Source organism: Ochotona curzoniae, unplaced genomic scaffold, assembly GCF_017591425.1.
Source record: "Ochotona curzoniae isolate NIBS_2020 unplaced genomic scaffold, NIBS_Ocur_1.0 contig_899, whole genome shotgun sequence".
Classification (NCBI taxonomy): domain Eukaryota; kingdom Metazoa; phylum Chordata; class Mammalia; order Lagomorpha; family Ochotonidae; genus Ochotona; species Ochotona curzoniae.
In genome coordinates this window covers 353,479-378,918 of record NW_024466605.1, presented here as the reverse complement: position 1 = coordinate 378,918, position 25,440 = coordinate 353,479, and the positions used below count along the sequence as shown (strand labels likewise).

General features: G+C 42.3%; 1 protein-coding gene across 1 annotated transcript in view; it reads right to left on the bottom strand.

The window, feature by feature from the left end:
• Positions 1-25,440, bottom strand: part of IDO2 (indoleamine 2,3-dioxygenase 2) — a 72,745-nt gene that overhangs the window by 34,829 nt on the left and 12,476 nt on the right. Inside the window, exon 2 of the mRNA XM_040994161.1 lies at positions 18,859-18,954. Coding sequence (XP_040850095.1) covers positions 18,859-18,954 — 96 coding nt within the window. The remainder of the gene's footprint in view (positions 1-18,858; positions 18,955-25,440) is intronic.

The window sequence follows — 25,440 nt, the reverse complement described above, 5'->3', positions numbered from 1 at the left end:
GATTCATATCTATACAAGTCAAACACACGTTCCAAATATGAAATGGCTTTTCTTGAGACCAGCGTTGTGGGATAGCATGCAAAGCTGCCACCTGCCAGCTTCCCTATGCACAGCAGTTCAAGTCCCTGCTGCTCTACTTCCCATTCAGCTTTAAAAACAGTAGAAGATGGCCCAGGTACTTGGGCCCCTGCCACCCATGTGGGAGACTCGGAAGAAGCTCCTGACTCCTGGCTTCTTCTTGACTCAGGCGTGGCTATGGTATACAACTGATGATGGGGTCTCTTTGTCATCCACTTTCTCTATATGTAAATCAATGAATCATTTTTGAAATCTTAGACTTGATACCCCTTTTATGTACACCTTCACCAGGGACCAGAGATCCTAACAGACTACTATTCTGTCTGACTCTTTATAAAATCATTGAGTTTTTATAATTTATAGATATTTATGTAGCTAGATGATTATAACAATCTAAACTATAAACACCAAGCTTTGAATGGTTTTTAACCCTTCGCAAAGCACCTTCTCCCCTTTAAGGGGAACCAAAGGACAGAATCCCCATATCAACTTCGCTTCTCTTATCATCATCAGAATAGGAGGAGGAAGCTACCAGTCCCACCATTCCAATGTTTTTCATTCTGAACAAGGTGCTCAACTCATGCCCATTATGAATGAAGTGTTTTGGGTTTTTTTTTTTTCCCCTCCTTCTTCTTTTTCCTTTAAATGACTCCCCTGAGAGGGTGCATTAAAGACACCATTTCTACTATACCTAAGATGTTTCCTTCCTTGGAGCCCGCTCCTGTCACTACGGCAGGAGCCCTTTCTCCCCTTTTCCTTAATGGATCCTGTTTTGCAAACTAAAGTTGTTCAGATGAAAATTCTTTTGTGTGAAATAAGATTGCTGCAATGTTTCGCATTGAATTCCTCCCCGCAACAATTTTGCTGCTGTCACATGGATTTTGCCAGTACAGCTTGAGTTTAGCTCCAGCCAGCATCCGAGTATCCTACCATCTCGTTGAATGGTGAGCAAGTGGACTGTTCTCTCTAGCTTCTGTTTATAGGAGACTCTTATTCTCCACCATTAGTAATTCTCTTTCAGGCTCCTGTCAGCTCTAGCTCTAAACACCTTTGCTAAGATTTATTGTTGAAATCAAGCTTGCTGTCAACCCAAGGTTAGAACAACTTCTTATCAGAGGCCAAGTAGGGATCTAGTTGCTCAGACAGGAGTCCCAGATGTAGCTGGCACAGGAAATGGGAACATGATCTCCTGATGGATATATCCCAGAAGGAGTGGAAGGCTGAGTGACCGTGGATCTAATATCACCCTCACCTTCCTACCTTACCTGTGGGCTTCAGTGCACACCTGAACCACCTGAACACTACAGGCTCAAGAGACATTTCAAACTTAGGAGAGGTAAGAAGTGAGCACTCTTGTGTTTCTGTCCTCTCATTTCAGATAGGAAACAAGACAGCCACCACAAGCACCCTCTCAGGGTTTATTCCTTTGACCCCCCACAAGAATCTAACGAGAAAGTGTCTGATCTTTTTCTACACCACAGCCTGGTCCTGCTACAAGAGAGTTAGTCTCGCCTTGGCCCTTCCCTGTTCTGTCTTGCTTTAAGCCAAAGTCTCTTGGCTGCATCCCTGCAGGCATTATCAGAAATATCTAGCAGGAGATATAAACTCATTTTGTCTCTCATTGGTCACTGATCTCCAGGACAAAAGGGAAATGCTGCTAGTTAACAACTGGCCAGGCCAGACTCCCCACCCAGCTGGGGAGAGTCCATTAACCTTTCCTAACCTGGGGGATGCTTTTTTCCTCCTTTCTCTGCAGTTTCTGTGCAATGGTAACTGACTTCATTAATGAGCTTTCCCGTGTCTTGTAAGGCTCCGTGTGCTTGGTACTGGCATTGAATCCTGAAAAAAGTTAGTTACTCATATATATATATGAGTTAGTTACTCATATATATATATGAGTGTCAGGGGATTTTTCTCTCATTTTGTAGAGATGACAACCGATTAAGCGATTTGGATTATATTAAAGATACTGTCAAGATGTGAAGTGGTACAAACTTTAGGTTATACTAATGAAATGATCAAACAACTGTTGCTGATACAAATGCCCAAAAGTCACAAAAGTCTAATGATGCTATTGTGTTATTACTCACAAGTGTGATCCTAGTGAACGAAGCCTAGAGACCTAAAATTTATAAGTGTGTGCAAAATCCTACAGGTGGTTTCATAGTGCTGTGTGAAATATAGAAGTATCTACATGTTCTAACCATGGATGCTTCATCTTCTAGGTTCCAACAGACCTATTATATTCATTACAAAGTTTAACAGTAAACCATAGGTATGGGTTATTCATGTTGCTAAGATCCTTAGAGATCTGAATGTGCTGAATTTTGGGGTCAGCCATTTCCTATTGGATCTCCCACATAGGACTGAAGCAGCTCAAGGCCTTCCACATGCTCCAGTGACACATTGGATCAGCATCCAGGAGTCCCGGGTGGTTCTCAAAGTGGAAGGGGACCCATAAACTTCTTTTTTGGACACAGGAGAGCAACTTTCTCTATTTTTAGCTCTAGCTTTGCTGCTTGTCCCCCCTCCCCTCACCTTACAGCGACCATAAAGGTCTCTTAGGAGCCTCAAATTAGCTCAGGTGATAGAAATAGTTTAGAATATCCAGGGGGAAGTGGCTGGCCTCTAACTGCTCAGCCTGTGTTTGTCAATTTCTCTGTTTCGTTTTTGCTAGCCTTCGCTGGGATAGGACATCCTCGCTGCCCTGATGCAGAGTTCATGTCTTCCTTGCTTGCTAAGTTATTGGGGATTTCTCTGCACATGTAGGACTCTTTCATTATCTGACTGTCAGTATGTGGCTTGCTAAAACTATAGAATTATTCAGTCATTTGCCACTGTCCTAAAGTGTGTAAAGTTTTGTGAAACCTTGCTAGAATACCATAAAATGCTGGGTTATTGCAAATCACAGCTATCTTAAATCTTTTGCTGTCTACACTATGACTCGTGTAAGACTTACAATAAAATGTTTTCAGTGCTATGTTTCATGTTCTAGTCTAAATGTCTTCCTCAGACTCAGGGCTTCAAGCATGTTAAATGTTAAGTTTATATATTGAATATATACAAGTATCTTATTTGTCTTTTTTAAAGTTTTTTGGTGGGGGGGCAGGGGTGGAATTAGATTTGTATAGAGAGAAAGAAGCAGAGACAGAGAATCTTCTATCTACTGATGGTGGATGGCCAGATGGCAACGATGGCCAGGGCTGGCCCAACTCAACTAGCAGTTAGGCGTTTCATCTGCAACTCAGCACTTATAAGGTAAATGACAAAAGCCTTCCTAGCTCAACAGGGAGCTGGACTGCAAGTAGAGCTGCCAAACCTCAAACTGGCATTAATATAGGATACCTGGCATTACAAGCATTGGCTTTGCCCACCATGCCACAGAGCTGACCCCTTATGTGCTTTTTAATCATGTGCTTGGGGCAATTATCTAAACATTTAGTCAGGTGCATTGGAAAGATATTAAGGAGTCATTGTTCATACTTTTAAAAAAGTGAAACCCGAATCAATTACATTTTACTCTTAAGCCACCTATGACTCTAAGTGTCTGCCAAAGGGGTATTGCAATTTGTGGATTTTTTTTTTTTTTTTAGATTTACTTATTTTTATTGCAAAGTCAGATAGTCAGATATACAGAGAGGAGGAAGGACAGAAAGGAAGGTCTTCTATCTTATAATTCACTCCCCAAGTAACTGTAATGGCCAGAGCTAAGCTGACCTGAAGCCAGGAACCCAGAGTCTCATCCGGGTCTCCCACATGGATGTAGGGTCCCAAGGCTTTGAGTCATCCTCAACTGCTTTCCCAGGCTGCAAGCAGGGAGCTGGATGGGAAGCAGGGCTGCCGGGTTAGAACCAGCATTCACATGGGATCTTGGCAGATTCAAGGCGAGGACTTTAGCCGCTAGGCTATCAGACTGGACCCAATTTTGTGGATTTTTGTGTAGATGATGTAGGATAGAAAATGAAAGGAAATTGCTTTGTTGAGTTCCCTTGATAGGGCTAATGTTCTTTACGAGTGGGTACTTGTCTTCCTCAGAGAGTCTGCACTACTATTCTGGCAGCTTCCAGTTTCAGTGGCACCTGTGCCTGTAGCCTTGAGGTGGCGAAGCACAGGTAGCATCTGAGGTGGGGAAACCTCGGCCTGCTAAGGCAGCCAGAGATGCAGTAAACCTGGGGAAAGCAGGCCAAGCTTTCCAGTTGATCGTTTTGTTGTAAAGGATTTAATGATAAGACTCCAAATGGCTCTTCTCTTTTACTGTATTTTTTAACATTGCTCACATAACTGGGAGTGATGCAGGGCTCTGTGAGTCTTTGTTAGTGTAGAAGGGTCAGGTATGGAGGAACATGAGCGGGACAAAACTTCGTTTATCTGCAGGGAGAGAGGAAGTGGAGGGGGCCTCGTGGCTGTCAAATCACACCAGCACCTGGGGGTGGGAGGAGGGAATAGTAATAACCATTTTGGAGGAAAGCTCCCCACCCCTGACTGGGTAGGATTCTGGTTCCTATTGCTGTGAAGACAAACAGACTCTCTGCCTAGATTGGGCTCAGATATCTTAGGGGGCGAAGGCTGCCCTAGATTGCCAGCAAGTTCCAACAAGCTCATTTGAATACTTTCACAGACATATGATGCAGCTGACCGCCACTCAGACAGGAAATCTGTGCTACAGAAGGAACACAAAGGGGTAGTAGCTGGATTCAGGAAATCTCCACCTAGTACACTTCCCCTTTGTTGGAACGCAATTCTCTCACATTAAAGAACCCAATTCAAGGTGAACACAGCTCAGCAGTAGGGTCACTACGCTGGAAGCAGGTCTACTCATCTTTGGACTGTCTCTGCTTTTCCCACCAAACATTTGCTGCCCGCCTGCCATTATCCTCCGACTTCCTTCTGAATTCCGTTTGACATCCTACTGAAGGACCTGGGTGCCAGGCAGTCCCTCCCTGTGCAAGGCCATCTTTCCCTCTTACAGCAAGCACATGGGATGAGGAGTTGTAGGTACAATGCGAACCTTACTCTTGGTCCACGCATGAATGGCGGTGACATGGTATGTTCTATTTTCCCATTCAACATGTGGATGTGCTTCTTACACAATTTTTTTTACATATTATAAACACTTTGGGTTTATGTCATATCTATACAAATTAAGTAACAGTATGATCTGTTGATAGCTTAGAGATCATGTCCAAAGACATATATAAAAACAAATACATCATCCAACCTAACAAATGCAAGTTGACCAGAAACGTTTTCAAATGTGGGCTTCTACGATGACCTCTCCCGGCCTACTTCCCCTGAGTGCTTATTTCCTGCTTCATGTATTTATTCCCTCGCTGTTTTGTTGGGGAGAGCGAGCGAGATCACACCAGACATGCTTAAAGTTTATGAAGGAGTCTTTATTAACCAAGTTTGGTGGTAACAGAGCACACCAGAAATAGCAGATCACAAGTCCATATGGCAATCCAACCAATCATAATCCAACCAATCATAATCCAACCAATCATAACCCAACCAATCATAACCCAACCAATCATAACCCCAAGAGGAACAAATGATCTTTACCCTTAAGTCCATCTGTTAAGCTGAAGACCTATGTCCCAGCTTCCACAACAATACGTTATCCTAAGAGACATTCAACGAATAACTGGGGCACACTTACAAAGCTGCAGACATTCACCCCTACCTGGCCTCTCTGCCTATATTCCATTACTGTCAGGCCTCACCTCTCCTGGAATTTGCAACAGCACGCAAACCAGAAATAACATTGCTATCTTCATTGTCCTCCCTAAGCAGTAGATGGAGGGAGGGGAATACAGACACACAGAGGTCATGTTCAGGGAGGGTCCGTCCTGGGGAGAGCCAGAGCAATGGAAGCAATCAAGAGAGTGAGCCTCATCATGAGCCTTTAAAGGGGCTTGTGAGGGGAGTGCTTACACAACAATGCAATACCGCCCCCTCTCCGATGACAGGTGAGAATCACAGGTGGGCAGGAGTCCACACCTAGGTAGTGGGAGGAGTGGCTGAGGGCTTCCTAAGGATGGATTAACATTCCATTGTCATTAGGTCCCACCTTCAAGACAGAGAGTAGGGGACACAGCCACATTCCATTTGCCCACTGTCAAGGGGGCTCTGGCGATCACTGGCGGCACCCCCTAACAATTTATACATCATGTGAAATCCATGTCTCTATGGCCACTAAGCAGCTTGTTCTGTAGCTGGAAGGAACTTTCTGTGATAGATTCATACTGAATGCATTCTGTCACTGATTCCTTTCCCACGCAACATTATGGTATTTAGATTCCGCCTCATAACTGTATATGAGGAATGGCTCAAACATCAGCTGTGAATGCCCTTTCCATTTTGGGACTCTATGTCATTTTAAATATCTGCTTCCCGTAGGTCTCAGCTTCCTCAAGATTTGCATGCCCTTTAGGTTAAAATTTGGTTGTCTGCCAAACCACTGTAACTTCACATAACCCAGTTCCCACCAATCGACTGTAACCTCTTGGCGCTGCACTTGATAGCCCTTTCCAGCAACCCCTCATGGCTCCTCCTCCTCCCTCTAGTCCTTGTCCACAGCCACACCTACCAATCCCTCGTGGCCCATGCCGCCTCCCCACCACATACACAAAAAGCCACACTCTTATGTGCATGCCTCCCTCTGCGTGCTGCCCTTCCCTCATCCTCTTTCTTGCTCCCCCACCCTTGGAGCCTCTTCTTGAGGCCATGGCAGGAAACGTCTCTCTCTCTCTCTCTCTCTCTGCTCCAGTCCCATGGCTGCTGAAATGATGCTTCCGGCGTAGCTCGCCAAGTCTTGTGTTCCGGCTTGTTGTAGCAAACGGAAAATGGCTAAAACATCTAATGCTGCATGCCGCTGTAGTTCATCCTTCTTCAGTATTACTGAATTTTGTTGAGCTCTGACAAACAACACAGTTATGCCTCTCAGAGTATACGATTCCTAGAAGTGCCAAGGTATTTATACTACCATGCATGGGATCCCTGGATCACGGGGACATGGTTCTTCAGCATTGCTGTGTGGGTTTGCAGGAAATGCATAAGTGACCATGTGTTTCATATACATGCTGACACTGGGAGGATGGATTTCCTTTTCATTTGTGTGGTTCTACAATATGACTCAATTGAGGTTTAATTTTCATTTTATTGATATCAATATCTTTCACAGATCTTTTATTCATTTATATTTCCTATTCTTGTTTCAAGTCTATATGCACTTTCTTTCTTTTTTATTTTTTTATACATTTTATTATTGTTATTATTTTTATGATACAGTTCCATAGGCTCCTGGCATTTCCCTTATCCCCTCCCCAATTCACTCCCCCTCACCTCTATATCATTACTAAAATATAGTTCTTCATACACAGTCATATGTGTAGCATTGCGGGCATGGAAAATGGCAGAGAGTCCAGCATCCTATTGTTAAGATATAGTGAACAGTTTCATTGTAAGTCCATCTTTGTCTGGAAGTAGAGATGCATACTACATTGTATCCTCACATCTGGATATGTTAGTCTCCATTTCACAGCTACTGTACATCCCCTTAAATGAAAAGCCATAATACAAAATCAACAATAGAAAGAAAAATAGAAATTTACAATGCCATGAAGTTAAATGACATGTTACTAGATATGACAGTCTCCATTACACAGCTACTATACATCCCCCTCAAATGAAAAGCCACAAAACAAAATCAACATCAGGGAGAAAAAAGAAATTAACAACACCATGAAGTTAAAAAACATGCTTCTAAATGACTAGCGTGTAGCTGAAGAAATGAAAATCAAGAAACTTCTTGAAGAAAATGATGCCACTGCATGATCTACGAGTCATTGAATGATTTAATCAGAAGGAAGTGTTTTGAAGAAATGAAACTAACAGAAAACAACAAAACCCGTGCGATAGATTTTCTGCTGATTTTTGTTGGTGAAGTATGTCTCTTCTAGACAATAAATAGATGGGTTTTGTTTTTTTAATCCAGTCTACTAATCTATGATGTTTGATTGAGCTTAAGCAATTTACACTCAAAGTTTAATATGTATACATAGATGGTACTTTGGTTCTGTCATTTTAGGAATGGATTGTTCATTGGTTTAGTCTTCTGTTGTCATTTTACTGGGATATTTTCCCCATTTGCCTTTAGTTTTATTTGGTGCTATTCCTCTTCTCTGTCAAGAGAACATCTTAAAATATCATTTGTAGGGCAGGTTTGGAAGAGGCAAATTCTTTTAACTTTTCTTTACCATGGAAGAATTTTATTTCATTTTCAAAGATGAAAGAAAGCTTTGCTGGATATGTCATCCTAGGCCAACAATTTTTTCTTTTAGAATCTAGAATATGTCACTTCAATCTCTTCTTGCCTGTAGAGTTTCCTGTGAAAGATCTCCTGTGAGTTTAATTGGCATTCCTTTATATGTCAATTGATTTTTTTTCACATGCACATGTTCAATTGAAGAGAGATTGATGATCATGTGTCTTGGTGAGAATTGTTTTTGATCAAACCTGTTGGGAGTTCTGTACCCCTCCTGGTTCTTGTTTCTCAATTCTTTCTCCAGATTGGGGAAATTTTCCTTTATTATTTCATTAAATACTTTGACAAACTCAGCTTCTCTTTCTGTACCTTCTGGGACTCCCATAACTCTTATATTTGGCCTCTTCATAGTGTCTTTCAATTCTTGAATACTTTTTTTGGTCTGATCCAGCTCTGCTTCCAGCTTTTTGTTTGCTTCCCCCTGATGACAGGAAACATCTTCCAATTCTGAGATTCTTTCTTCTGCTTGCTTCATTCTACTTTGGAGACTCTGCTGTACTTTTCATTTGCTCTACTGTGTTCTCAATTTCTGATATTCCAGTCTTGATTTGCTTTACTGCTTCCTTAAATTCTTTGAACTCTTGTATGTGTTTCTCATTGTTGATCCAAAGCTTTAAAATGAGTTATGAATTCTGTGTGCCCCATTTTCTCTATGTCTCCCTCAGTTAAGTTAACTCTGAGGTTGGCATAGGGTTTTGCTCCTTTGCAGGGGAGTTTTCAGTAATATTCATTGTGCCTTTGTCTCTTCTTTTGCTCTTGGTCATTGTACTTCTGGTTAGCAGAGTCTTCTTGGGGCAGGTTTCTAAGCTGTGTCACCCACAGGTCTACAATGCAATTTTACTTGTTGCAGTTGGTACACAACTTTTTGCTTGCAGCCACTTGTGCCACAACCTCCAGTGAGTCCCAGGTTTGGGTTCTTATGTTAGATTTCCACCGTGGTCTCCACAGCCCCAGCTCCTGGTTCACCACTCTCCACCTCCTGTGATACTGTGCTGAGGCTGCACTGTTGTCTCTGCAACCTTTCCCCCACTTCTGGTTGGAGCAGGTCCCAGGATTAGAGAGACACCAGGTGTCCTATATAGTTAGGTTGTCAGTGGCGCTGATCTTGTTGGAACCTGTTGGACATTAGGTCTGGGTGCCACACGGACCTATTTTGACCCATACGATGCCACAGTCGGTATTATTTTCCTGTGGGTCTAGTGCAGTCCACGGAACTCAGTGAATTCTCGCAAGCTCAGCCCATGTACAATTCACTGTTGTCCCCTGCACTCCTAAAGCTATTGTCACAGTGTACAAAATGGTGCATGATGTACCACTACAGTTCTTGATCTTCTGGCGGTCGGATCTGAGTGCTACCCAGACCTGCCCCGGGTGGAACCCGTAGAATGCCACGTTGCTGCAGTTCACTGAGTCAGAAATGAGTTCACCTCCAGCTCAGCGTATGCTCAGTCCTTTCCCTTGCCTTTGCCTCCTTATGCAAAATGGTGCCCAATTCAGCTCTAGGAGGCTGACTGGTCTGTGAAATCCACCCTGTTCTCACAGTATCCATCTAGGATCTGCTGCTCTGTCTCTGTTCTTGGTCAAATCAAACGGATCAGCAGGACGGACAGTTCTTTGTCTGGGTTCACCTCCCAAGCTTCCAGTGAAAGTCCCTTCCCACCTGGTTGCTGGTGGAGTTCTGGCTGCTGGTAGAATTCAATTTGCCCGTTAGCTGAATACTGCTGTAATATCAGTCACTGCAACACCACACCGTTGTGTCTGCTGCTTTACTGTGTCTGTCAGTCTCTAGGTATCCCTCTGCTGTTGTTCTGTCCTCTTCTATTTCCTGGAAAGTGTCCTCTCTGCTTCATCCTGATTAAATGTTTCTCTGTCCATTTAAACGTGTCCTTGCCCTATTCCGCCATCTTGATTCCTGTCCCTATATGCACTCTTATTCAATGGTTTTTATTTCTATGCACACTTTATGCATTCAGTGGTTTGCCTCTTCTTTTGTTTTTGGTTTTACCTTGCGATAATTCTCTATGTTTTTGTTAGAATATTATTTGCATGTAAATAACGAAGTTCATACTGATGGTCTAAGGCAGCTAGTTCAGGGTCAAGAGTTTAGAAGTCACACCCTGAGGGGAAGAACTGTGTTGCATTGTTGCATAATCACTACCCTCCTAAGCCTTTTAACTCCTGCTTTGGGGAAGCGAGTCGCTCTCTCTGCTTCTTAACATGCTTCATCCTTCCAGCTCTCGGCATCTTGTGCACTGACTCTCTCACTGCTTTCCCATGGATGGACTACCACTAAACATGGCCCACAAATGTCTGTATTTCTCACACTCTGTTCACTGGTTGGTCCAGCTGTTTTTCTAATTTGTGCTCTTTCAAGAGTTCCAGGAAAGTGATGCCTATGCAGACTACTAGCATTTCTGGGCAGAGATGCCAGAAAAAGGTGAATGAGTTTGCGGATGTTTGCAGTTACATAAGTGTGTTCAGGTTGTTTGTTCCATGTCTTTTAGCATAATTTATATTGCTGGGAAGCCGGAACGTAGTTCAGTCTAATGGACAGATTTCATGGTAATGACCAATTCTTCATCTCATGGTTTTGATTTACTAATTTCTGCTACCATCCGATGATGGTAACTGCAGCTAGCATTAGGAAGGTATGATTCCAAACATGGTGATAATTCCTAGAGTTTAACTGGATGCTTCCATCACAATGCTTGGCCAATAAGGACTCCTTCATACAACCCACACTTGTGTCTGGTGTAATCTCTCTTGCTCTCCATGACATTTCAGTAATTTAAACATTCTATCCCCCTTGACTCTTACTTTTTATGTCTTCTTTTTAATTTTTGTGTTTTTTTGTTGTTATTATTTTCCATGATACAATTATGCAGGCATGGGGACCTCCCTGCCCATTCTCCCCCGACCCCACCAACTGTTTAGCCTCTGTTATTACAATAGTGTAATCCTTCAGCAACAGCCACAAGTCCAACATTCTGCTATTTAAGTGTATCAGCATTGTAGGTATTGGCAGTGGTAGAAAATATGATCATTTTCTCAAGATATGTTTGTGTTCTAATTGACCTATCACCAACATGCCCTTCCTTTCTAGCAGCATAGCACATTCTGCAGTCATGTTCTTCCTGTAGCTCAGATTTATAACCAGAGTTCTGATCCTTTTTGTTGTTGTTGAAGAACAGAATTGTACTGTCTCGGCAGTGGGTTTGCTCATTGATATCAGGATGTAATTGCTTTCAGATCCTTGCAGTGGACAGAGTTGGGAAGTGTGTGTGTGCACATGCATGCCACATGTTGTATGTGCACATATCTGTTGGTCGTCTATCTACAACTGACTTCATGCTGATGTCACCAACTGAAACTCATCATCACCATCAATTCTAGCTTCTCCCACCCCATTACTTATAAACTTCCTCTCTTAAAGTCAAATGGCATTCAGTTTCCATTTACCTGTTCAATCAACACGTATTTGTAAAGCAATTTCAGAATTACTAACCTATATCTAGCACAAACCAAATTCATCAACTAGGGCACAGTGGTTATACGTAGTTCTTTTTTTAGTTCTTTAGCCTTCTTGTTGAAACATCATTTTCCAAAGTAGCTTGGGTAAGCTCCTTCTTCTTCCTACTCTCTTTGTTGGGGTTATGCTACCCGTTGCCATCCATGCTTCATTTCGAACTTCTTTGTCACAGCCTGCATTACCCCCCAAAATGCTGGATTATCTTTTAAATGTAGATATAAGAACTACTTCCTTATGACTTACAGTTTATGGTTTTTAGATTCAACTGTGCATCATGAGAGTTCCATGCAAAACATCACTCCAGACATCTCCCTACAAATCTCTTTATAATCAACTCTCATTTTCTTGTCCGTCTCTGGCAAATAATGATCTGTTTTTGTGTGTGTGTGCTTTTCAGTTTTGCTTATTTCAGGATATATAAATGGAATCACACACTATATAGTATCAGGGGGCTGATGTCTTTTATTTAGGTACATGAAATTAAGGTTCAACTACGGTATGGCACAAACAGTCCATCTATTTCTCTCACTGAACAGTGTTCCACTGCAGAATTGAAAACAAAATGAAGTAAACATGGCTCATTACTAAGAACAAGGCAAGTAGCCTACAGAGAATAAACTCAAAACAGAATGAGACAATAGTAAAAGCACAAAGACATACAGGGGAATCAAAAGCAATCGTAGCAACCTATTAACAGGTGGTCACTTGCACAGAGCAGGGGAGTTACCCAGAGAGTGGAGCAGGTGAACAGGAAGAGGCTTGTGTCCTAACCCTGGAGACGCTCGGATCCCCACCAAGGACTGACAATATGGGCACCAAGGACTGCATCCCAACTGCCAAAGAGTCCACAAGTAACTGGAATGCCTTCGGAGGCCGAGAACTCAGAGGACATTCCCCCCCTGACCTCCGGACCTACCATACGGGATGGAAGAAGCCCAAGCCCTTCATCACGGGACTGAGAGCCACCGGAACAACAGACAGGAACCCTGAGTGGTCCTCAGAACCAGAAGAACAGTAAACCTCCTTCGGAATTGGGGAGAAGAGCTTTCTCTAGCCCTTGCTTGGTTCCAGCTTTGGGTCCTCACCCTCTCTGCAATGACCACTGAGGCTGCTCCAGAGCGCGCCCTCCCAACACACACACAAGTTAGAATAGACAGGCAAAGAACAAAAAAGAAAGCCTGATGCGCATAAACTCATACACACTTCACTACGGAGGACACGAAGATTAAGTACTCCTCAAGAAGGTAGTGAGAATTTCTCTGCACACCCCTCCTAAACTATTTCCCATCTCAATTGTTGAAATGTCATCAAAGTAGTCACAGGATGTGGTTAAGAACTTACTTACTCAATACTATGTCAGTTTCACAGTGTTGTGTATTGTTGCTGACGTTATGTTTGGGCTTGTAACCTACCCAGATTTTGCTTTGTTGGCTCTAACTTTGGACCAGAGAGGGTCTCCCCAAGAAGCTGTTGAACTTATCCAGACGATGAGATGCTGGACTCTATGCTAGGTATAGGCTCATGGGGAAGGAATCTCAACTGAACTTGAACTATGGACACGCAACGGGGTGGAGGAATCCAGCATGGGGGAAGGGTTGGGGGAGGAGAGGGGAAATTCCAGTACCCAAAAAGCTGTATCACATAATGCAATGTAATAAATTTAAAAAAAAAAAAAAGAAAAGAAACTGTGAGCTTGCAGCCCAAATGGCCTATGTGACCTTTAGCATCAATGGGCCCCAATTCTCATGAATCAGGTCTCAAGTTTGTTTATCTCACAGTGGGCTCCAAGTAATTAAATAGGTGGTTACTTTAATTGCTGGGCTGGAGAAGAGCCAGGCATGGGCTGTCCAGCCGAGATAGGTAGGGAATGTGTGGTATTTCCCCCTCACCTTGCATTCTATTGTGGATTGTCCCCCTTTCAAGCTATTGTGGACTGTCCCTATAAAAACCCTTTGAATGTGCTATTTGGGGCCACACTCCAGTAAGGTGTGTTGGTCCTGGATGGGCAGTTGGCTGGTCAGTCGGTCAGTTGTTTGCCTTACCTCTCATTTATGATAAAATTTTGTTGTGCCTGTCACTGGTAAATGTAGCATTCTGTTTTAGCAGTGGAGTGGATGCAACACCACCATATACTTCACTGTATAGAAGGGCCATCATTCAGTTTTTCTTATTTACCTACTGAGAGATGTATTATTGCTGGAGGTTCTTGCTTTTTGTTTTTGTTGGGTAAGAAAAAGATTACTATAAATTCACCCACACTTAGGAATTCCATTGCTGGGTTATGTGACATGTCTATGCTTAACTTCAGAAGAGCTTGTCAAGCTGGCTACTAATTTGGCTTTATCATGCTGTGCGATGAATGAATTTCTTCATGTGAGATACTGACCATTTCCAGCATGTAGTGACTACATGTTTTTATAATTGTGTTCATTGGGCCTGGCGGCATGGCCTAGTGGCTAAAGTCCTCGCGGCTAAAGTCCTCGCCTTGAATGCGCTGGGATCCCATATGGGCGCCGGTTCTAATCCCGGCAGCTCCACTTCCCATCTAGCTCCCTGCTTGTGGCCTGGGAAAGCAGTTGAGGACGGCCCAAGGCTTTGGGATCCTGCACCCACATGGGAGACCAGGAAGAAGTTCCTGGATCCTGGCTTCAGATCGGCATAGCATCGGCTGTTGTGCTTACTTGGGGAGTGAATCATTGGACGGAAGATCTTCCTCTCTGTCTCTCCTCCTCTCTGTATATCTGACTTTCCAATAAATAAATAAATCTTTAAAAATAAATAAATAAATAAAATAAAATTGTGTTCATTTAAGTATCAAGTTATCCTTCACATATGATCGATGACTAATCCTGTAGTTAGTTACCTAGAAGTGACTATGCAGCAACTGTGTGCTGTCACTGCATAAGTTATTTTTCGTTTTTCTCATTTTCTGAGAATTTGCAGAATTCTCATAAACTATTATGCAATCTCAGATGGTATTAAGGAATTCACACATCACGTCAGCCTTCCTCCCATTCCTCCCCTCCCTAAATATCGTCCTTCAAACATTTCTTAGGATTGGAAAAAAATGTTTTTGCATGTTTGAAGCTTTGTTTTTTCTGTTAATCTGCCTGTATGACCTCTATGACATGGAACTAGTACACGCAATTTGGACCATCCCAATTGATTTTTATATGTACTTTGATTTTTCTGACGGGATCGCATGTCTTTGATGATTTTTACTGTATTCTTTATGATATTTCTCTAAATGTCCTGAAGCCATTATATATGCTTTACAATTAATGTATCACTGACATAATTGTGTTTGTATTGAGATTAGTTTGTATTAGTATATCTTTCTTTCCAATAGTTCTTTTTTAATATCAGTCTTCACTTGGGAAAGCAATACACTGGAATCCCAACTAAGGTATTAACAACTCCAGTTGCATCTTTAGTTACTCATTGAAGGCTACTGGCTCTGAATGCCCAGTAAGCTATCCACTCCATTTTGAAATCTCCATTTCCCCTATATTACTAATATTTATCCTTCATATTAATAATTGGAGGGTTTTGATTTTTTTTTTTTAATTTAGAAGCTTATGCGACTGTGTTATTGCATTTCCAGAATGCTGCTGCTGAAGTTCTTGCATAGCTCTCTGGAGCAGATCTTCCTGAGAAATGCAAGCAGACAGGTCTGAGGCATTGAGCAAGTTTTGTTACAAAAATGTGTTAGGGCTCTTAAAGTTTAGAGGAGTTGGTCTGGTCATACTTTAAACCAAAGCTGTCAGTTCACTTGCTGTGTTGTCTGTACTAAGTAAAGGTCTCCAGAGGACAGATGTCATAGCTAAGTGGGATTGTATTACACTTGCCCCTTTCTGGGGTTTTCAGTAGACGCAGTCTCAGCCTCTGGTTATAAAGTTCTAAGTGTAGGTCTGTCTATCTATCTATCTATCTATCTATGATTTTATTTTATATATTATAATATGTTGTTTATTCGAAAGGGAACATTACAAAGAGGAAAAACAGGGAGGAAGAGAGAGATAGAATGGCCAGAGCTGAGCCATGCAAAAGCCAGGAACCTGGGATTCCAGTTAGGTCTCCAGTTTGGGCACCAAAGACCCAGGTGTTTGGGCTATGTTCCATTGCTTTCCCAGGTACATTAGCAAAAAGTTGGACAGGAAGTAGACTAGCTAGGAATCCAGTTCAGGTGTGGTATCCTGGTCTTGAACTTGTGTTTTTTATGGGATGTCAGTGTCAGAGGCAGCAGCTCACCTTAGCTATGCCACAACATTATCACTTAGTTTGATGTTTTATAAGTAATTAGAAGTAGGAAGACTGAAGTGCTGTATTGATTTCCTCAACTGCTGTAACAAAATAATATACATCAAATGGTTTCAAACAACAGAAACTCTCTGATGGAAGATGAAGTGTAAAGGGAAGGTTACACAGGGTTTATAATCCTGTGAGAGTCTGCCCCATGTCTCACTCGTGGAGTCTGCTGACTCGCAGCTACCCTTGGCATATCTCAACCTGTACATGTCTCCTCCGATTTGTTGCCACAAATTTTCCCTTGTGTATCTGAGTTTGTACACCCAGTCTCCCCGTTTTTTCTGTAAGAGCATGGTCACATTGAATTAGGATGTGCTGAGCTTCAGTCTGACCTTAACTTCGTCCGTCCAACACCTGCAAAAACCTCTCCAGGTACAATCACTTTCACCAATTTTTCGTGACCATGAATTCCAGGGCGACTCTGTTGATGCCACTGCAAATGTTTAGGCACTGAGGGCATTCTTGTGCTGCAAGAAATGCTAATTTAACAAGCCTTTCCTTTGCTCTACAGCATCTTAATCAACTGCAACCTGGAGAAAGTAGGCCTAGGACCATAAGGACTCCATGTTGATTCCTCACCTGCCCCCATCCATGGCCCCAGATAACCTTGGCTTCCCTCTCTGCTTTGCTGATATGGGGGAGACATGGTTATGAGGAATGCTTTCCTTAGCTTCAGTTGAATGCCTGCCACAGACATAAATCTGATACACACTTTGCATAATATGGTACAATAGTTCTTAAAAATTTTTAGTCTGTCATTAATACTTTCTTTCATTTTTCTAAACTTGTTCACTGGGCTATTTTTCTCTTCTTTTTGGATTTCTTTGATTACACCGATGCGACTTTCTATGCCATAGACAAATAGCTAGGTTTCATTTGCTGTCCTCATAGATATCTCCGTAAACCATCTCTTGCTCATCTTTCATAGGGTTTGGATTCTGTGCTGGGCATGGAACAAAAATCCAACAAGCTTTTAAAAGAAATCTTATAATTACAGACATTAGACATGAGATGATCGAAACATTCTTGTGTATCTCTAAAATCATTCAGCTGTATAAACTTATGTGATTCATGCAGCTCTACAAATTAATGTGATTAAAACGATTGACAAAGAAAATAGAGGGGAGCGTGAACATTTCTTGAACATTATTCTAAATCAGAAGATATGAAAGGGCCACTTCAAGAATCTTTTTGTCTTGGAATGGAATCTGGACAAAGTGCCTTGTATGCAGATGTCCCCAATCTCCTAGCCTTTCTCCCTTGGCTTAAAGCTTCTTTGCCATGTTCTTCTTAATACTAGCTTGCTGAAATGAGAAAGTGGGACAGATGACTAAATGTGTCCCTAATCACCAACCCTAAAGAATGTCACCACTGAACTCATAAAGTCATTTGCCTTCCCACTAGGTAACATCTTGATATATCTGTTTTGCCTTGAAGGGCTGATTTTTCAGTAACTCTAAGCCCAGGACCAACTGTGGCTAGCACCTGTACGTGACCTGAGACTGAAACCGATTCCGTCATCATCAGGTTTCCCTGTAGAACACAGTGTTGCTGACCCATCCAAGGAAGGCCGGGAGAAGCAGCAACTAGGAACCTGGGTAGTCCATCACTACTTCAGTCTGTTAAGACCCTTCATCTTCAACCCTCCGGGAAATCAAGAATGAAGTGAGAGCTGACCAGTGGCTTGTTCTGTACTTTGCAGCAAACACCTTCGTTTCTTTCACCATCCGTGTGTTGGTGATTGCCTTGCAGCATGTGTAGGTGACTGGACCCAGTTTTGAGGATTCTATAATAACTCCTCTCACCAGTATTAGGGATGGTCTAAACTGCATACTCCCATCAGTGTATCTGAGAAGTAAGTGGGACCACAGGGCTAAGTAACTCTTTCTGTGACTGCGTTGCAACCAAGATTCAAACCAGGGCTTCTGCATCAAAAGCTCTGTTCTTTCCTATTCCAGCATCTTATTCCCTATGAAATAATGCCATTTTTCCTAAGACCAAGAACTGTCACTGTTCCCTACACACTCTTGGTAAAAATTGATCATTTTGTATCTTGTTCACAAAATACATAAATAAATGGAGATAGTATAATAACATCATAAATGATCAATTGCTTCTATGAAGTCTTTGGTCAGCCCTGTCTCTGTAACTCAGTAGTCCTCTCAATTCAACCCTTCTATAATAGCCACAATATAACCCATTCAGGGGGCCAGTACAGCGCTCCTGGCTCCTGATCAGCTCAGCTCTGTCTGTTACGCCTGCTTGGGGAGTGAATCTTCAGATGGAAGATCTTCCTCTCTGTCTCTTCTGCTCTCTGTATATGTGATTTTGCAATAAAAATAAATAAATCTTTTTTAAAAAAAATTCCAGTCAAATTCCTATTCATGTAGTTATGGGGAGAGCTCCTAGTACGTTCCAGGTATCATTTGTGCAACCTCTAGGGATTCTGAGAAAACCCATGACCAGGAAGAATGAACTAACTTTGTTGACAAGCTCAGCAGCATTAACAGGTTCCCGGATCAACTGTCTTACCTGCTTCCGGCTGAGAAAGAGAACTGGCATGAGGAATGACAATGAGATGGTGAGAAGGGGTTAAGGAGAAGGGTCAAATATGAATTACCTTGTTCACATGAGCTCGTAGCTGGTGACTCTCAATTAAATGTACAAGCTTCCTGGCAATGTCCATCCATGGCCTGTAATGTTCCGGAAGTTCTTTCTGCGTGTGAGAGAGAAACATGTCACAATTTTAAAGCTTTGGGGAATCGCTGCTTTCTGATTTCTTTCCAAAGCACACTCCTAGTCAGTTCACTTTAGCTAGCATTGACTAGGACCAGGGCCAAACACTGCAGACACAAGGCTGGCTGAGACACACCTTGTTTTATGAAACAAATGATTTTATAGTGAGGAAGAGATGAATACAGTCAGAGTATCCGAGGGAGGAGTGGTATGTTTGATTGTAAAATCATGTGCAACCTTAGGAGAAAGAGGAAGTATTCTAGTCAATGTTGTCAGCTATATGGGGAATTAAACTTGCGGGAAGTCGTGCAGTTCGGACAGAAGGAGCGAGGGTGTGACTAGCACCGCTCCTCCGTTAGCAAGGTTAACGTGGTGTTTCTGGCTGCGTGACAAGGCCCGCAGAATGTCACTGGTCACCTCATTGCTGCCTCACCTTGGTGTAAGGACACCCAATCACCTCTCTGATACTTCATAGAATTCTCCTGTGTCGCTGTTTTTCTGCAAACGTGAAGATTCCTGTAACTGCTATAACATCTCAAATTGATCAATCACGTTATGGTAAAAGGGTCCCTAGCAACTTAAGGCAATGACACACAGCTAAAAGCATACAATAGTACGTGGAGCCCACATCGTCCCCAAACATCCTGTCACATGCTCACCTTTGCGCTGAAATACACCCTAACATAAGCAATGATCTCACTGAGAAATGGCATGGTAATATCTTGCATGTAGATGGCAATCGTGGAGGAACAAATAGTTCATGCACCACACAACCTCAAACTGCTGCATTACATGAAATGATGCATTTTGGCAGAAAGTATATGGGGCATCTTCTAAGGGAAACAAATATTGTGAGCCCTCACAAGAAAATGGTTTTGAAATTTCTACCTTATATTGGCACTTATATCTAGGGAAACGAAACAGTGTATAAAGATAAAAACGAGTTTCCTGTAAAGGCCCTCTGTTTGCAGAAAGGCTGAGTTGCCCTGATCCCTTTCGCTGCCTTTTAACAAAAGAACAAAAAAACAATTGAATCAGTACTAAGTGAAAGTGATGGTAATTAATGCATGATTGATTATAAGATTTAATAATCTCTGAAATATGCCTTTATAAAGTCCTTACATTTTTGAGCTTTCCTTTTAATTTTGTACTCTTGACATTTTAAGTAATATTAGTTTAGGCTTAGTGAAAGCTGATTTTGAATATAAGTAAACCACTTGGCACTATGTAACCGCATGTGCTGCCAACTGTGGAGTTCCCGGCTTCAGCCAGGTCACTGCAGGTTTGAATGAGTAATAGCTTGCTGAAAATATTTTCTCTGAAGTAAAATAATAATAATGTTTTTTAGGATTGTTTTTGTAATCATTCTTTTATAATGAAGTAAAAATGGAACAATTGGATGCTGTGACGATTTGTGTATAAATAAATAAGGCATCTTTTCTGAGTTGGACATTGTGAACATCACACTGCAATTGCCCATGTCTACTTCTTATCTTCTCGCCGATTCACACATCCTTTTGCAAGCTCTCAAGTCAGCTGGTCTCCAGCATAAACTACTTACAAAAATACGGTGTTGAGCCCAACCTCGGTGTCTGAAAGTGATATACAGCAAATAAATTTGTGTGTGTGTGTGTGTGTTGAGACTATGAATGATTTAGTGCTGCTAAAACAAAAAACTCAAGAGAAAGAATGATGGAAAACAAATCTAGAAAATTAGATGAAATGTGCTTTGTGTAGAATACATGAGAATTTTCCTGTTAGATAAGTTGATGGCATGTTTTGATTCGAATTTTAGAAAGGTAAGTATGTTTGGAGGGTTTTGGAATGTGAAGTGAGATGAGGAAGGAAGCTTTTGAAATACTGTTCTAGAAATAAACTTTAGTAGTGGCTGTGAATGTGCGAAGAAGGCATGTCATTAAGATCAATGTGGAAACTAAAGTGGAACTGCTAGGAGGATGTAGCTTGGAGGCGAGACCTCAAACAAGAACTTCTCCAGGCCCAGAAGCTCCACTTGTCTGCTCACTCGGGTCCACAGTTAGCCAAACAGAACTTAGTCTGGATTTCAACGACCCAAACTCTAAGCTGGGAGAGGGCACATTCCGCCTATTTGAGTGAATACATTTTGGGGGTGTGGGGGTGGTAATGGTCACCTTTTCATTCATGTATTTTCTATGGTGACTCTTGTATGACAGCTGTAAACTGGGAGGTTATGAAAGAACAGAAATGAAATACAAATCATAATGTACTTACTGTTCAGCCATTCAAAAATATGCTTGTCAATCCCTGTCTATTCTCCTGTTTTTTTTTTTAGCTTACAATCCGCGCAACCGATTGTCATTTCTGAGCTAAGAAGAACAAGGGTGAATGGTTTCCATGTTCATGAATTGGGTGACTGACTGAATGGATGAGAGCTTAGATTCAAACAGAAATTCATGCTAAAGTCAAAGAGTAGACTTTATAAAAATGGGTTATTTTAAAACATATCGAGTTTCAAATGTGTGTGAAATCTAAAGGCGTGGCTCTGCACTGAGCATTTTAGCATACAACTTAAAATCTGGAGAGAAGTTCTCTTAGAAGCATACGATTTTGAGGCCAGTGTTACAGCACAGCAGGCTAACCTATTTCTTGCAGCATTTTCATCGTATGTCGGAGTGTCATGTGAGTCCCGGCTGCTCTGCTTATTATTGAGCTCCCTGCTAATACACCTGGAAAACAGCACAAGATGACCTGATTTCTTGGGCCTCTACCACCTAATGGACGACCTGGAACAAGTTCAAGGTTCCTGGCTTGGTCCCGATTCAGGCACTGCTGTTGTGGCCATCTGCAGACTGAACCTGATGCCCAAGATGTCTTTTTTTGTCTCCTCTCTCTGTAACTTTGCCTTTTAACCAGAGAGCGAGGAAGGGAGAGAGCGAGATTTTCACAATTAGAAAGCAGAACTATAGTAGAAACCTCACTTTGTGGTTAAAATTAGAAGAGCAATCACTAAGCCTGCTGGGGAACTGAATCCACTGACAGGAAAACAACAAAAACAACAAAAAACGAACTGTGGTTATGGAATTTCCGTAAGCTGGAATAGAATGATGTTGCAGAAGTCAAGCCTGAGAGGGTTTCAAAGAAACTGAGTCAATAAAATCAGACGTAGCACTGTGACGTTCAAGGAAGATTGCCCCACTTAAAAGTCAAAGAAGCAGAAATGAGGAAGTTATGAATACATTTAGTGTCTGCATTCACAGCACAGTCATTAAGATTTGGGTCATGGAAGCATGATTCAAATTTTACCATACAGAGAAAAGTGAGAAAATAGAGGTTACATCTCTAGGAGATGCATTCTCAAACGGAGCAGGAGGGAGTTATGTTTGAGAGTGATTGTCTTTGAAGAGCACGAACCCTCAGCAGTTTACCACTTCGCTCTGCCAGAGGGAGAGACTGAGGACAGAACAGAGAGGGGTGTAATTAGAGGCTGCGGTCATGCAAGACTGGAGGAAGGAGAGTAACAGCCAGGATGAAACATGTGGCCTTGCAAGGGTGCAGGGAGAAGATCTGGAGCTTGGAGAGAGTTCATTTTCTCAGCAAATGGGAGCAAAAATCACGTTGTGTGACTTGAGGATAGAGCTGGGTGGAAGGTAACAGGTACAAGGTAAGTAGAAGATTCCTGGGCATCCAGGAAAGTCTGATAGCTATCACTTTGGAGAGGTCTAGATGTGTGTAACATAGAAGCAGAGTACCAAAGAGATTCTGTACCTTAGAGTCTGAGATAGACTGGATACAAGATGCAAGATACAAGAAATGATACAAGATCCTCATTGTACCCAAGGTGGTCTGCATCTCTTGAAAGTTATAGACTTCACTTTAATTGTCTCCTCTTGGTGTTTGACCCTGAATCAGTTCAAGACTGACTGAATACCTGCTACTGCCAAATGACACCAGGTACAATTTCCCTATTTGCTTGGCAGATGTGGATGTTCATAAGGAGGTAATGATGTCATGGTGTCCTGTGGTTCGATGCACATCCACCATCAGCTACTAGGTAAGGGTTCAGGGAGAAAAAAAGGTGTTATCCACAGGCTAGTGTCTTTTTCTCCAGCGAACTTCTACTGTGGCTGCAGCATGGAGGAAACAACAGTTGAACTGATACAAATGTGGGGAGTTACTGAATGGAAGCAGAGTGAGAATGCCAGCAAGGGAAAAGGCAGACAGATTTATAATAAACGGACCAGACACTAACAGCTTGATCCTCTGCTGTGAGGTGTATATTCACAGTGAGCCCACACTGAGTGTGGTTGCAGAGATGATGGCATAGAAGAGGTGAAAAACAATTCTGCAATTAAAAACAATAATTGAAAAGTAAAGTTCCACCTAGTTTAAGTAAAATAGAGAATCTTGAGTCTGTTAGTTCACCCCCCAGTGGCTGGGGCTGGTCAGGCCACAACGAGGGTGTCCCATGCAGGTGTAGGTGTCCTACTCCCTGCCTTACTTTCTGCTGTGTTGTCATAGCAGCTGTGACAGTTGTGGAACAACCGAGCTTCCACAGGCACTAATACAGGATGTAGGCATTCAGGAGATGGCTTTCTTATCTGCCCTGCAACATCTGTCTCGCTCTCTCTCTTTTTTTTCCTTTTCAATCCCCTTCCTTTAAAAAGTGTTTGCTTATTTGAAGGGCACAGTTACAGCGAGAAGGAGAGGCAGAGATATTTTATCTCTTAGTTCACTCCTCAAGTGGACGCAACTGCCAGGACTGAACCAAGCTTAAGTTAGGAATCAGTAATTCATCTGGGTCTGACATGTGGGTAGCAGGGGCCCAAGCATTTGGTTTATCTTCCACTGCCTTTGCCAGGCCATAGCAGGGAGCTAGATGGGAAGTGGAGCAGCCAGGTCTTGTACAGGTGCCCATATGGCATGCTGGCATTGCAGGTGCTTACCCAGTTATGTCATCACACCAGCTCCCATCCCCTGCTTTTCCTAAGACGTGTTCACGTAGGGGCTTCTTCATCACCCAATGCATGGCAAGCATCGGCTCCAAGTCCTTTTGTGTTTCTAGAGTGTAGGCTAAACTCAAGTACCATCAGCTTCTGCTGCAGCAGTTCACAAATGCCCATTCTTAGGCCACGCTCCATGCCAGCTGCAGGCAAAACTCAGGAGTGTAGTCCAGCAGTCTGTGTTTTCTTGTTTCCCAGCGGATTCTCACCCACCCAAAAGGTGAAAACTTAGGGATATGGAGACAATACTTTCAAGAAATTGAGAAGGGGTGAAAGAATTTTAAAGATTGCTTACGATCTCTTTAAAGGCATTCTACCTTTGGCTTTTTGTGCAGCAACTGAAGGAAATACTGAGTTGTGTAAATTGCTGCTTGTTACCAGTGATGAATTTGTCAATGTATGAAATTTCTTCGTTTGTTCTAACCTATCATCACATCTGTTTTAAAAACAGTGCGTCATTCCTCTGATGACTGTTAGTAATTACTTATGTTTCTATTATTATTACCAGAATCTAAAAGAAGTCATTCTTATAGATCTACTTGAGATATTTATTTATCATTCACTTGAAACAAATTTTATAAGTGACTCCTGAACTAAAGAGTTAAAAGGTTGGAAGCAGCTTCTTGAATTCCTCCCAGAAAAGTTACACCTGTTTCTTGTGATAACCTTGATCTTGTGATAACCAACATGAGTGGTGGTTCCTCCGTTCTTCTGACACCACTGAGTCCGCCATCGCTTTGTTTCGTTGTGTTTACAAGATACGATTTGAATGGTATGACTTGTAGCAACTGTCTGGGCTCACTTTTTATTTGACTGAAATTTTTGTAGTAACCCTCCAAGAAATATGCTTTTTCAGACACAATGTTTTAAAAAATACAATGGGTGCTTGCAGCAGCGGCACATTTTTAAAACTTATTTTTATTTTTGATGATGTTTACATAGTTGATCAGGGTGGGAAGGATCAAGGTTTAGGAGAAAGTGATTGAGACCATTGTTTCCAAATTTTCTTTGCTTCCCATATCTGGGCCAAGAGAGGGGGGAAGGCAGGAAGCCGCACCCAGTATTCCAACTGCATCAGTACTCAGGGGTGTGGAAATGCCATCCAACGTCCCCCAGCCCCCAGTGTCCCTGATACGGAGCATGCCCATAGGGTTCTGCTCAAGTGCATCTGATAGTTCTGAAATGATGTCAGTCTTGCTGATCCAAGAATGAGGAGATCCTTCCAAGGTCCATTGGCTGATATAGTCCATCCTAGAATCTGTTCATTCAGATATTTGCTGTCAATGCTTGGCTGGGGTAGTAGTTCAATTGGTTCTGCCCTCCGTCCTCTGCTCTTGCATCAGATGTTCTCTGCAGGCCCCAATGTACTGCCATATACTCCATGAGCATGTGTGCATGCTATTCCCTGCTCCGTCTACCCACTGAGGAGGCCCATTTTGACATGGGCATTCCCCATGGTCAGATTACTAATCCTGCAGTTCTCATTA